The sequence below is a fragment of the Heterodontus francisci genome, chromosome 30, assembly GCF_036365525.1.
Source record: "Heterodontus francisci isolate sHetFra1 chromosome 30, sHetFra1.hap1, whole genome shotgun sequence".
Lineage (NCBI taxonomy): Eukaryota > Metazoa > Chordata > Chondrichthyes > Heterodontiformes > Heterodontidae > Heterodontus > Heterodontus francisci.
The window spans coordinates 43,704,772-43,717,231 of record NC_090400.1 but is presented as its reverse complement, the minus strand read 5'-3'; the positions used below and the strand labels follow the sequence as shown (position 1 = coordinate 43,717,231).

The 12,460-nt window shown below is 41.3% G+C and overlaps 1 protein-coding gene across 6 annotated transcripts in view; it reads right to left on the bottom strand.

Moving 5' to 3' along the window:
- Window positions 1–12,460, bottom strand: part of git1 (G protein-coupled receptor kinase interacting ArfGAP 1) — a 216,182-nt gene that overhangs the window by 90,016 nt on the left and 113,706 nt on the right. For all 6 annotated transcript variants that reach the window (XM_068010450.1, XM_068010453.1, XM_068010455.1 and 3 more), the window contains 3 exons: window positions 11,459–11,589; window positions 6,961–7,055; window positions 4,259–4,301 (listed from right to left, as the gene is read on the bottom strand). In XM_068010450.1, the coding sequence (XP_067866551.1) occupies window positions 4,259–4,301; window positions 6,961–7,055; window positions 11,459–11,589 (269 nt within the window). The remainder of the gene's footprint in view (window positions 1–4,258; window positions 4,302–6,960; window positions 7,056–11,458; window positions 11,590–12,460) is intronic.

Here is a 12,460-nt window from a genome sequence, read left to right as displayed (position 1 = left end):
ATCTGACAGAAGATTATGGAAGAGTTTGATAGGCTAGACAGAGATGTTTCAACTTGTGGTGGAGGCTAGAACTAGGGATTATAAATATAAGATGGTCGCTAATAAATCCAATAGGGAATTCAGGAGAAACTTCTTTACCCAGAGAATGGTTAGAATGTGGAATTTGCTACTATAAGGAGTAGTTGAGGTTAGCATAAATGCATTTAAGGGGAAGGTAGATAAATACATGAGGGAAAAAGGAAGAGAGAGATTACGTTAATGAAGTTAGATGAAGAATGGTTGGAGGAGGCTCCTGCGGCGCATAAGCAGCTTGGATCTGTTGGGCCAAATGACCTATTACTGTGCTGTAAATACGATGCAAGGCCATGTAAGAGTTCAAACAAGGTTGTGAACGGAGAATAAAAACAGAAAATGCTGGAAATACTCAGCAGGTCAGGCAACATCTGCGGAGAGAGAAACACAGTTAACGTTTCAGGTCGGTGACTCCATCAGAATTGGGAAAATTTAGAAATGTAATAGGTTTTAAGCAATGAAAGGGGAGAGGGTGGGAAAAAGAACAAAAAGGGAAGATCTGTGATAGGGTGAAAGGTAGGAGAGATTAAATGACAAAAGGCTTGGTAGTGCAAGGTCAAAGAGAGTGGTAAGGGCAAAAGTAAAGAAACACGAGGTGTGTCTAAAGGAGGTGTAAATGCAAGAAAGAACAGCTCTGCCCAAAAGCCAAAACAAGAGAAAAAGGAGTTAAAACTAAAACCTGCAAAGAAAAAGGAAACAAAATAGGACAGAGGTTACAATCTGAAATTAGTGAACTCAGTGTTGAGTCCAGAAGGCTGTAAGGTGCCTAAGCAAAAGATGAGGTGACGTTCCTCAAATTTACATTGAGCTTTACTGAAACACTGCAGGAGGCCAAAAACAGAGGGGTCAGCATGAGAGCAAGGTGGAGAATAAAAATGACAGGCAACCAGAGCTCGGAATCAAGCTTGTGGATTGAACGGAGGTGTTCCACAAAGCGGTCACCGAACCTGCGTTTGGCCTCCCCAATGTAGAGCAGAAGGCATTATGTGGGCAGTGAATACAGTATACTAGATTGATAGTAGTACACACAAATCATTTCACCTTGAATAAATGTTTGGGCCTTGGACAGTGAGGAGAGAGATGGTAAAAAATGTAGTTATTGCATCTCCTGCGCTTGCATGGAAAGATGCCATGGGAAGGGGACAGGATGTTGAGGATGATTGAGGAGTGAACCAGGGTGTCACGGAGGGAATGGTCCCTTCAGAATGTTGAAAGGAGAAGGGAAGATGCATTTGGTGGTGGCATCACGTTGGAGGTGGCAGAAATGGCAGAGGATGATCCATTGAATATGGAAGCTGGTAGGGTAGAAGGTGAGGACAAGGGAGACCGTATCATGGGTCTGGGAGGGAGTGGAAGAGGTGCGAACATAAGTGCTGGAAATGGGATGACCTGGTTGAGGCCCGTCAACCACAGTGGTTAGGAAATCCTCAACTGAAGAAAAAGCAAGACATATCAGAGGCACTAGTATGGAAGGTTACATCATAACAGTTACGACGGAGATGGAGAAACGTGGAGAATGGAATGGAGTCCTTACAGGAAGTGTGGTGAGAGGAAGTGTAGTCGAGGTAGCTATGGGAGTCAATGGGCTAGCAACTGTCTGAAACAATAATTCATTGATAGCCTGTCCTCAGAACTGGAGACAGAGAAGTCAAAGAAGGGAAGAGTCAGAGATGAACCATGTGATAGAAGGGAAGGAAATCAGAAGCCAAGTTGTTGAAATTTTCCAGTTCAGTGCAAGAGGAGGAAAAGGCACTGATACTGTTATCAATGTACCGGAAAAAGAGGTGAGGGAGGGGGCCCCGAGTAGGATTGGAACAAGGAATGTCCAATATATCCCATAACAACACCTTTTGTTTGGAAGAAGTGAGTGGAGTTAAAGGGGAAGTTGTTCAATGAGAAAACAAGTTCAGCTGGGCGGAGGAAAATAGTGGTGGATGGAGACAGGTTGGGACTCTAGTCAAGGAAGATGCAGAGAGCCCTAAGATCATCCTGGTGGAGGATGGAGGTGTAGAGGGATTGGACGTCCATGGTGAAGATGAGACGGTTAAGGAGAGGAAATTGGAAACTGTTAAGGTGATGGAGTGGGAAGTGACTGGACGAGGGGAGAAGTAAAATAAGAGTTGAGATAGGAAGAAATAAGTTCAGTGGACCAGGAACTGTCTGAAATAATAAGTCTACCAAGGCAGTCCTATTTGTGGATCTTGGGATGGAGGTAGAAGCGGGCTGTTTGGATTGGGAGACTATGAGGTTGGAGGTCGTGGAAGGAAGATCTCCAGAGGAGATGAGGTCAGTAACAGTCCTGGACACAATGGCGTGAAGTTCGTTGGTGGGGGCACGGTCTGGGGGAGATAGGAGGAAGTGTCGGACAGTTGGCATCCAGCCTCTGCAAGGCAGAAGTTGATGTGCCGGACAACAGTACCATGCTTGTCAGCAGGTTTGATGACAATGTTAGAGCTGGATCTAAGGGAATGTATTGCAGCAAGTTCAGAGGGACACAGGTTAGAGCGAGCGAGGGGAGCAGAGAAATCGAGACGGCTGATGTTATGCTGGCAATTCTCAATGAAAAGCTCTAAAGAAAGTGAAAGGTCAGAGGGAGGTGTCCAGGTGGAGGAAGAACACGGGAGACGGGTAAAAGCATCTGTGTTTGGGAGGGGCAGGGGTGGTGGGAGAGAAGACTCCTGCTGAGTATTTCCAGCATTTTCTGCTTTGTTTCAGATTTCAAGCATCCGCAGTACTTTGCTGTTGTATTTGTGAACTGAAGTTGTCTAACACATCTCCAGTCCCACTTTGCAGGAGATAACATTATGCAGTTACAGAAAAGTCATCTCCTTCCAGTGTTCTAGCAAATATGCATAATTTGAATGCACTAAAAAAGCACAAAGACATCTGAAGAACCATCTGAACACTTGTGTGAAGTGAATAAATTGCCTTACATTGTAAAGAGGGTCACTGGCAAATTAGAAAGGTTATTGTATAGTTACGCAACTAAAAATTGCACATCTAAGTGTTTACAGGGGTGAAAGAGGACCAAAGCAATAAGAATGGAAGTTAGTGTAGCACACAGAATGAGTGTGTGGAGAATACAAAAGTCAGAATGGCAGTGAATGGGGAACCATTTGGTATTATGAAAAGGGATACCTCACTACAAATGTATACAGATGATCCAGAATGAATGCTAACTGGAGATGAGAAGTTGTATGTGGAATAAATGCCTGTTTATATTTTGTCTGTCACTGATGAGGCAAATTCCTTAAAGCCTAAAGTACAGTTGGAAGAACAAAGCTCAACTAGGTACTTTCACAGTTGTAAACAATGCAATCACTGAAATATTGCCTTTTATTTACACAAAAATACACTCTATATACTAGGTTGACAGTGTACATCATAAATTAGCTTGAGCTTATAATTGTACCCAATATATAATACACAAAAATTTAAAACATGTTACTGCTATAATTTATTGTACTGACAAGCCAATAAGATAAGAAATGGAATAGAGAACATCAATTAAGTCAATCTTAAAAACAGTCAAAGCTATCAAGGTGTTCACTTACAAAACAACATTGGAGATTTAATTCTATGTATTAGACATCCTTTTATTTATATATCAGCATGGTAAGTAATAAGTTTCAAATCTGGTCATCAACTAAAATTTGTAAAATGCAGGAAACAAAAAAAAAAACTTCTATTACCACAACTAACCTCAGAATACAATACATATATGTGACATTACTGAAAAAAAAGATGTGAGCATCATGCCAAAATCAAGAGGACTAATTCTCAAACTTCTCAGCACTTACTAGAAAGTGATTATTGTATTTACCAGCAACCATGTGGTTCTGCAGACTCTCAATAAACCAATACAGACAATCAAAGTTTTGAAGCTGTTGCAATTCTACACCGAGATTACTGCACAAAGAGCAACTTTAATTTGAGAATCCCATTTTCAGGGCTAGAATGAATATAAAGTTGAAAGTAAAGTTGAAATTAAAAATTGGAACAGATTTTTATATTGTGAGGTTCTGAAACAGGATCACTGTAATTGAAGTACAAATTAGAGAAATGGAAAAAGAACCTTTTCAAACAGAAAGGGAGCAAATCTGCATCAGTTAAAGTGAACATATATATACCGGTTAATTAGCTGATTAATCCCTCAGCTTTGATGTGAAGCAAGATGGAGTCTCACCTGTCAGCCATTTGGGGAATGACATAATGCCCATTTTTGTGATCTGTGGAAAAAGGAGAATAAAAACATCAGTGCAGTGTTAATAAACCACAAAGGGGCATGGCCGATATCAGAAGAGAGATTGCGTGGCTCTTAACTCGAGTGAACAATCCGTAGAGGAATATTCCAGGCTCCAGACTCAGTGGAAAGCAAACAGCATTTCCCGATGCTTTTGAAGGTATATATGTTTTGGGAATATTACATTAGATATTAAATAGGACTTTGCAGCTGCAGTACATTCTTTTTAGGTGTTCTACAGTATTGACTTAAAAATGCAACATTTTGCAATATCTTCAACATATTATGCAAATTTATACAAATGAAGGTTGCTGTGCACCAGACCAGCTTGATTTGTGTTACTATCATTGCTTCCCACTTTATAAACATTCCCATTTTATCACAATGTGAGGAATGGTCCAAGTGGTTGTAATTAAGTTCCACCAAATATGGTTACTGCAGTAAATGTGGCTAATGTAAACAGAAGGCAAATGATCCAAGTTTGATATTTTTAAAAAATTGTTCTGAAATAGATGTGGACAACGCAGGCAAATCTGCATCCAACGTGCATTTTTAGTTGCCATGAGGTGGTGTTGGTAGGTTCTCTCCTTGAACCACTGCAGTGTTGTGCTAATGGTGCCCCCACATGGCGTAAGGTAGAGAATTCCAGGATATTGACCCAACACCAATGAAGGATCAGAAGTACAAGTCTAAACTTGAACTTTAAGGGTAATATAGAAGTAATGAAACTCCCACGATATTGCCCCTTTTGTCTTTCTTGGTGGTAGATGTTGTGGGGTTGAGTGTTGCTGTCGAAGTAACCTTGGCAGGTGGCTGTAGTGCCTCTTGCAGATAGTACGTGCTCCAGCCACAGTCTACCAATAACGTGGCAGTGGGAGGAAATCTCAAGTCACATAGCAGGTGCATCAATGAAGTTGACTGATTAGTCCAGGATGGTGTCGAGCTTCTAGAGTGTTGCTGTAGCGACAAGATCCAGGTGACTGACAAGTCTTCCATCATGCTTTTAATGATCCTTGTAGACAGTGAAGAGGCTTTGAAGGGTCAGGATATGAGCTATTCAGAGTATCCCTGCAACTGTGTCCTGAAATGGCTCTGATTTCCTATTATGAGGTGTTAGACAAATTTTGCATCCCATAGCCTCTCCAAGTTAGGCCAATTAATTTAGTACTGATTTATAAACACAGATTGGTATTCTGGCTCAATCTCCATGAGTCTGCCAAAATTTAGTACTTTCTACAACCAGCAGAAATTAATTTCAAGAGTCTGGAATAAATTAAATGTAGCTCCAAAAGATTGAAGTAGTGTGGGCTAATCCACTGCATCACCCTGTCCTCTCCATGTCTCCTGATTTTTTATTATATATTATCCGATTTTATTACTTTAGCACTGGAAAGAAATTGATGTTAAGCCCTGATATGGGTAATAGTCCATAGTACCACAATGAACAGAACTAGTAATAGTGCGAAAAAAGTCTTTTGCATGAAGCGGTTTCATTTCTATTACCTGCATCTCACTTATTAGTCACATCCACATAGCTTAGCGACAATAACAGAAAATAAAAGACACAATGTTACAAAGGGCAGAAGAAGAGTAGGTCTTTGGCACAATTCAGCAAACGTGAACATTTGAATTCCAAAATGTGAACTTAATGGATAAAGAGAAATTTGTAAGTATCCCATTAAATGAGTACTGAGGAATATACATCGCACACTATAATAAAATTCTAAGGATTGGGGAAGTTCTTACCCACACTGCTTACGAGCCATGAAACCCTTTGGTCATGTTGCAGCATTGCAATATGGCTCTGGCTAGCTTGGAATCTCCTGCATAGGGAAATACTGAGTCAGGACAAGTGAACTGAACAGTTACGGTGGTTTACTTCATTGAAGACCACCATTGCTATTTGTTGGAGAATGGGTGGCAAGATAAATAATTTAAATCTGAATTACTCTCATTACGGCTCTGTTTTTTCCTTCAATAAACTGCAAACTATTTCTGATAGCCATTAGGATAAAGCAGCTTCTCCTCCTTGCCCCTTAACTCAAAATAAATGCCTATTTGATTCTGAAAGTGGTGTAAAAAACACATTTACAGCAAGTTACTGGCATTAAAAACAAAGCAACATGTTGAGTCCTGGATGCTAATCCTGGAGCAGATAACCATATGAAGTTTCAGCATAGCACCAGGGATGAAGTCTCACCTAAACATTGAGGTGGTCTGAAATTTGGAACATTGCATTAACTTGAGAATGTGCATTGACTAATATGCGTACTTGAGAATCATCTGTACAGTATATGTTGCAGGAGTATGAAGAATATTACTGAAATTACAAAATTACCACCTCACAAATAGGCCAACAAGAGGAGCACACCTGCACAATTACCTCCTCACTTAGTGCTATTGACAATTATATATTTTTTTAAAAAGCTTCAACTTAAAGTTTACGCTTACAAATTAGATTCATTGGTAACTTTTAGATTGAGGAAAGGGGGGATTTTGGCCACCTCACTAGATGCAAGCAATTGAACCCCTATATTATTACAAGCAGTGGTGTCTTTTGTACCCTACATGTATTTTGTATCCAGTGGCCATATTCATAGTATAAACAGAAAGAAACTTGAGGTGCTTTTGCAGAAATCACTTACCTGGCCGCCGTCCACAAAGGTAAAATGCCAATCTATCTGTAAGTTCATACTGACACTCCACCAGCCTGTCAGCGAGCTCATGGTGATTTGCTTGTCTACCAAGGTTAAAGAATAAAGATCACAATTCAACCACATGCAGGTCAGAACAAGAATTTAGCCTAACCTTGCGGTCATTTAGCTCTAGATTCAGTCCTTTAGATACATACAACATAATTATAATTTTAATTTTAGACATTAAAAAAAGTAAGTTTGCATTTAGGTTATTAGGAGAATAGTCACAGCACTAATCGAATTATCTTTAATACAAAACACCATGAACGCTGGAAATTTGAAACAATAAAATGCTGGAAGTGCATAGTCAGTCAGAATCTGAAAGATGAATATGGGTTAATTTCAAATGTAACATGCAGTGTTAATCTATCTTTTTCCAGATGCTGACAGACCTGTTGTGCATTTCAACTTTTCCTTCTTTATACAGTGGTGGCCCGATAGGCAAACTAGGTTCCTACCCTCACGTGAAAGATATGTTGAGACATATGGGACTGAATTTTGTTGAGCCCTCTAGACGTCAAGGGCTGTGGCGGGAGGGGGGCCCAGAAAATTCTTCCGGGAAAGGCCCGCTACGACCCCCCACGCCGAGAAGGCCCCGCCACATTTTACCGGTGGCGGCCCCCCTGCCGCTCGGCGGCCGGGCTTTCAATATTAAAATTAAGTTAAACAGATGCAAATTAACTTACCTGGTCCCGGCTGCCATCCTACGCCAATATTCCGGCTGCTGGCCGGAACTCGTGCACCTTCGGAACTCCATTCAGAATTCCGAGGTGTGATACTGGTGGGGAGGAGCGAAATTATCAAGGCGGGAGAGGGGGAAAACACTTTGTATTGGCTGAGGGGAGGTTGGGAAGGGGAGGTTGGGAAGGGGTTGATGGGAAGGGGTTGATGGGAAAAGGTAGCAAAGTTCGGGGTGCAAAGTTGGTGATGGGAAGAAAAGTTTTTTGCGTGTCTTAAATACGTGTAATGGTCATTGGGGGGGTGGGAGAGGGGCTTCCACCAGTTAATGTTTTAAATTTTAAAGTTTTCCCTTCATGTCCCTTTAAAAGCTAAAATTGCTGGTAAGGGTGCAGTCCTTTAAAAATGGTAGTGGCGCTGGACGGCGCTGCCTGGGATGGAGCGGCTGCCCCCTCTACATTATCGGGGGTGGCCCCTACGGCCCCTCCATTTAAACGAGCCCCCGTATGAAATATTGCAGGGGCTCAGCGATGGCGCATCCGCGCTAGCGGCTCGCTGAGATCAGAGTGCTCCTCAGCCCATGGTCTGTTCAAGATGCTTTTGCAGTTTCAGAATGCTGGCCTCTGTGCAGCATTCTCCTAATCATCAAAAGGGGTCACTATAAGTGATCCAGCCCTGCTTTTAATTGGAGATCCATATAGAGCAACTCACTATGTTTAGATATCTAAAACTGGCTCTCATCCAGACGGTAGAACTACACAACCACATTTTCATGGTATAACCCCCTATAGCATTTTATTGTGGAAGTGCTGTGCCCTTTCAGCATGAAATCCTTTGAGACATTTTTGAGGGATGAGAAGGATTGCCTGCTAGGAGGGTAGTGCACTCTCATAGTGGAATGTTAATGCCACTCAACAATCGAGCTGCATCAGTTCAGAGTCTGGAACTCGTGTCGTTCTGGAATTCTAGAGCATTCTGAAAATGAGCACCACAGCGAGGTCATGTTTGCAGATGTCCTAAGTGGGAAAAATATTAGATTATTTAAAAAATAAAATTTTGTGAAGTCGGGTTTACATTTTTTCCCAATTTAATGCCTTACTGCTCCTAAGAGAAGGTGTAAGAACATGATTTTATGTCAGCTTTTTTGAAATATTGCTTAATGAAAACTTTTTTCCTCCTTCACCCCTAACCCCTCAGGGGCTCCCAATAGCCTTAGTGCTATTTCTTTTTTTACTGTTGCTGTATGATCACAAAACAAAATCAACGTACAAATTTACGCATTCACTGGAAAGGCAGATAAGCACATGAGGGAGAGAGGAATAGGTTACGCTGATTGGGTTAGATGAAATAGGGTGGGAGAAGGATCGTATGGAGCAAGAAGAGTGGCATAGGCCTGTTAGGTCGAATGACCTGTTTCTACATAATAACATAAGAAATAGGAGCAGGAGTAGGCCATTCGGCTCCTCAAGCCTGCCCCGCCATTCAATAAGATCATGGTTGATCTGCCCCAGACCTCAACCCTTCTTTTGTGCCAGCTTCTCATAGCCCTCAATGCTCTGGTATTTCAAAAACCTATCTACCTCCTCTGTAAATATTTAGTGATCTAGCCTCCACAACTCTGTGGGGTTGAGAATTCCAGACATTCACTACCCTCAAAATAAATTCCTTCGCATCTGAGTTTTAAATGAGTGTCATCCAGTTCGAGATTCCCCCACTAGTGGAATCATCTCAACATCTACCCCGTCAAGCCCCCTCAGATTCTTGTATGTTTCAAAAGATCACCTCTCATTCTTCTAGACTCCTTTGAATAAAGGCCTAACCTGTTCAGCTGTTCTTGGTAAGTCAACCCCTTCATCCCAGGCATCAGTCTAGTGAATCTCTTTTGAACTGCCTCCAATACCAGTATATCCTTTCTTAAATACGAGGGCTAAAACTGTACACAATAGTCCAGGTGCGGCCTCACCAACACCCTGTACAGTTGTAACAAGACTTCCTTATTTTTAAACTCCAACCCCCCTAGCAATAAAGGCCAAAATTCCATTTGCTTTCTTAATTACTTGCTGCACTTGCATGCTAACCTTTTGTGTTTCATGCACAAGAACACCCTGATATCTCTGTGCTGCACTTTTTTGGAGTCTCTCTCTCCATTTAAATAATAGTCTGCCTTTTGATTCTTCCTACCAAAGTGCATGACCTCACACTTTCCTACACTAAACGCCATCTGCCAAGTTTTTGCCGTCTTATTCAACCTATCTATATCCCCTTGCAGATTCCTTACATCCTCATCACAACATACCCTCTCAACTATTTTTGTAGCGTCGGCAAATTTGGATATATTACACTGTGCCCCCTCCTCCAAGTCATTAATATAGATAGTAAATAATTGAGGCCCTAGGACTGATCCTTGTGGCACTCCACTAGTTACGTCTTTCCAACCTGAAAAAGACCCATTAATCCCGACTGTCTTCTGTGAGTTAACCAATCCTCAATCCATGCCAACACTTAATTAGCCCCAATACCATGAGCTCCTATCTTGTGCAATAATCTTTTATGTGGCACCTTACTGAATGCCTTCTGGAAATCCAAATACACATCTACTGGTTCCCCTTTATCAACTCTGCTTGTTATACCCTCAAAGAACTCTAGCAAATTTGTCAAACATGATTTCCCTTTCACAAAACCATGTTGACTCTGTTTGATGGCGTTAAGCTTTTCTAAATGTCCTATTTTCTGTGCTGTAAAATTCCAAAAACATGTCTTTAAAATGACTTACATGAAATCCCTTTGGACAGGACACTGGACTCTCACTCTGGAATACTTAAAATGATTACACAAAATGGATTCTCATTTACTGCCACTTTTATTTTTCAATGTATGTTGGAAGTCTGCTGTATTGAACATCAGCTTCTTTGAAAATACTGATGGCTATATGAATTGTGAATGACTAACTGGATGCCCATGGCATTAGTTTCTCTTTTATAACCAGTAACATTTTCAGATCACACAAAACTACCTCTGCAGATGAGCCTGTATTGCTGACATGCATAATTTTATCATATCAAATCAGTGTGCATTCTCTTGAGCAAGTGCCAAGGGCAAAAACTTTGGGGAATTTAAACTACCAACATTTCCTAAAAGCAGCCTGCATCAATCTTTCATGGTAAACTTTTCACTCTACTAAACTATTTCCATAGCAAAAGTATTAAATAGAACATAAATATCAAAATATACACAACAGTATATGTCCTTAACAGATATAGATTTTTATGGACAATCCAGGTGTAAAGCCAAGCACTGTATTTAGTTTAGAGATACAGCACTGAAACAGGCCCTTCGGCCCACCGAGTCTGTGCCGACCATCAACCACCCATTTATACTAATCCTACACTAATCCCATATTCCTACCAAACATCCCCACCTGTCCCTATATTTCCCTACCACCTACCTATACTAGTGGCAATTTATAATGGCCAATTTACCTACCAACCTGCAAGTCTTTTGGCTTGTGGGAGGAAACCGGAGCACCCGGAGAAAACCCATGCAGACACAGGGAGAACTTGCAAACTCCACACAGGCAGTACCCAGAATTGAACCCGGGTCGCTGGAGCTGTGAGGCTGCAGTGCTAACCACTGCTTGCTTCTCCACACATTTTAAGTCAGCTAACATAACAATGGCTCTAACCCCATAAAGAGTGCAATGCTTTGCAGCAGTAATATAAATGAAACAAAAATGTACAAAATGACTGAGGGACTTTCCTCTCTCACTGACCTGGCATAATCTATGGGAGTTCTGCCATTAACATCAGGTGCTCCAGGATCTGCACCATAGACGACCAGAAGTTCAGCCTGGTGTATTTGTCCTGCTTTAGCGGCCACGTGCAAGGGTGTGGTACCTTTTTCCTGATGAATGGAAAATTGAAAATATTCAATAAAACCACCAAGTTACAAGTACTCCAGTGCACCAGCTTTCTTACAGAACTCCATTTATAATGCAGCAGCATTTCACAAGCATGCATGGGCAAAGCATGGATGGGCATGGCAGTTCAAACAGCTATCACTCCACCCTCCCATGAAATATTTATTGTAATATGTCAAAGTACTTTACACAAAGGGTTCAGTGCCAATGAGCTTGAACATTCTTAATATTGCTCCTAGAGGTTAAGTCTCCAGAATAAAATGGACAATAATTTGCAGGAAAAAAAGCTAAATTATCAATGTCATCCACAAGTAACACGGATAGCTGCTGTGTAGGAGGAAATGCTGCCTCTGGTGAAAGGAGTACTTTATTGAGATTTGAATTGAGGGGCATTGTTGGGGCTGAGTCGGAGCAGCTTGCTGTCACAAATAGTGACAGTCATATCAATAAGCACAAAGGCTCACCAAAATATATCTACACAAACAAAAATGATTTCCTAATGGTTCAGTGATAAATGCACTGCATTATGTGACACAAAGTCATACAAACCAAGAAAGTAGGAGAGTCAATCTTGGCTGCTGTGCGAACCAGTCTTAGCCAGAGAAGTAGGGGGGGCCACTGCAACTGGCTTTAGTGTCTCCATGAAAGAAGTAGGGTGAAACAGTGGGTGAATGCAATGCCTGAAAGGGTAGTAAAAGCAGATTGAATAGTAAATTGCAAAAGGGACTTGGATAAATTCTCAAAGAGGAAAATATTTGTAGGGCTATGGGGAAAAGGATTGCTCAATAGCTCGTTCAAAGAAGTGACACAGGAACAATGGGTTGAATAGCTTCCTTCTGTGCTGTATCAGTCTCT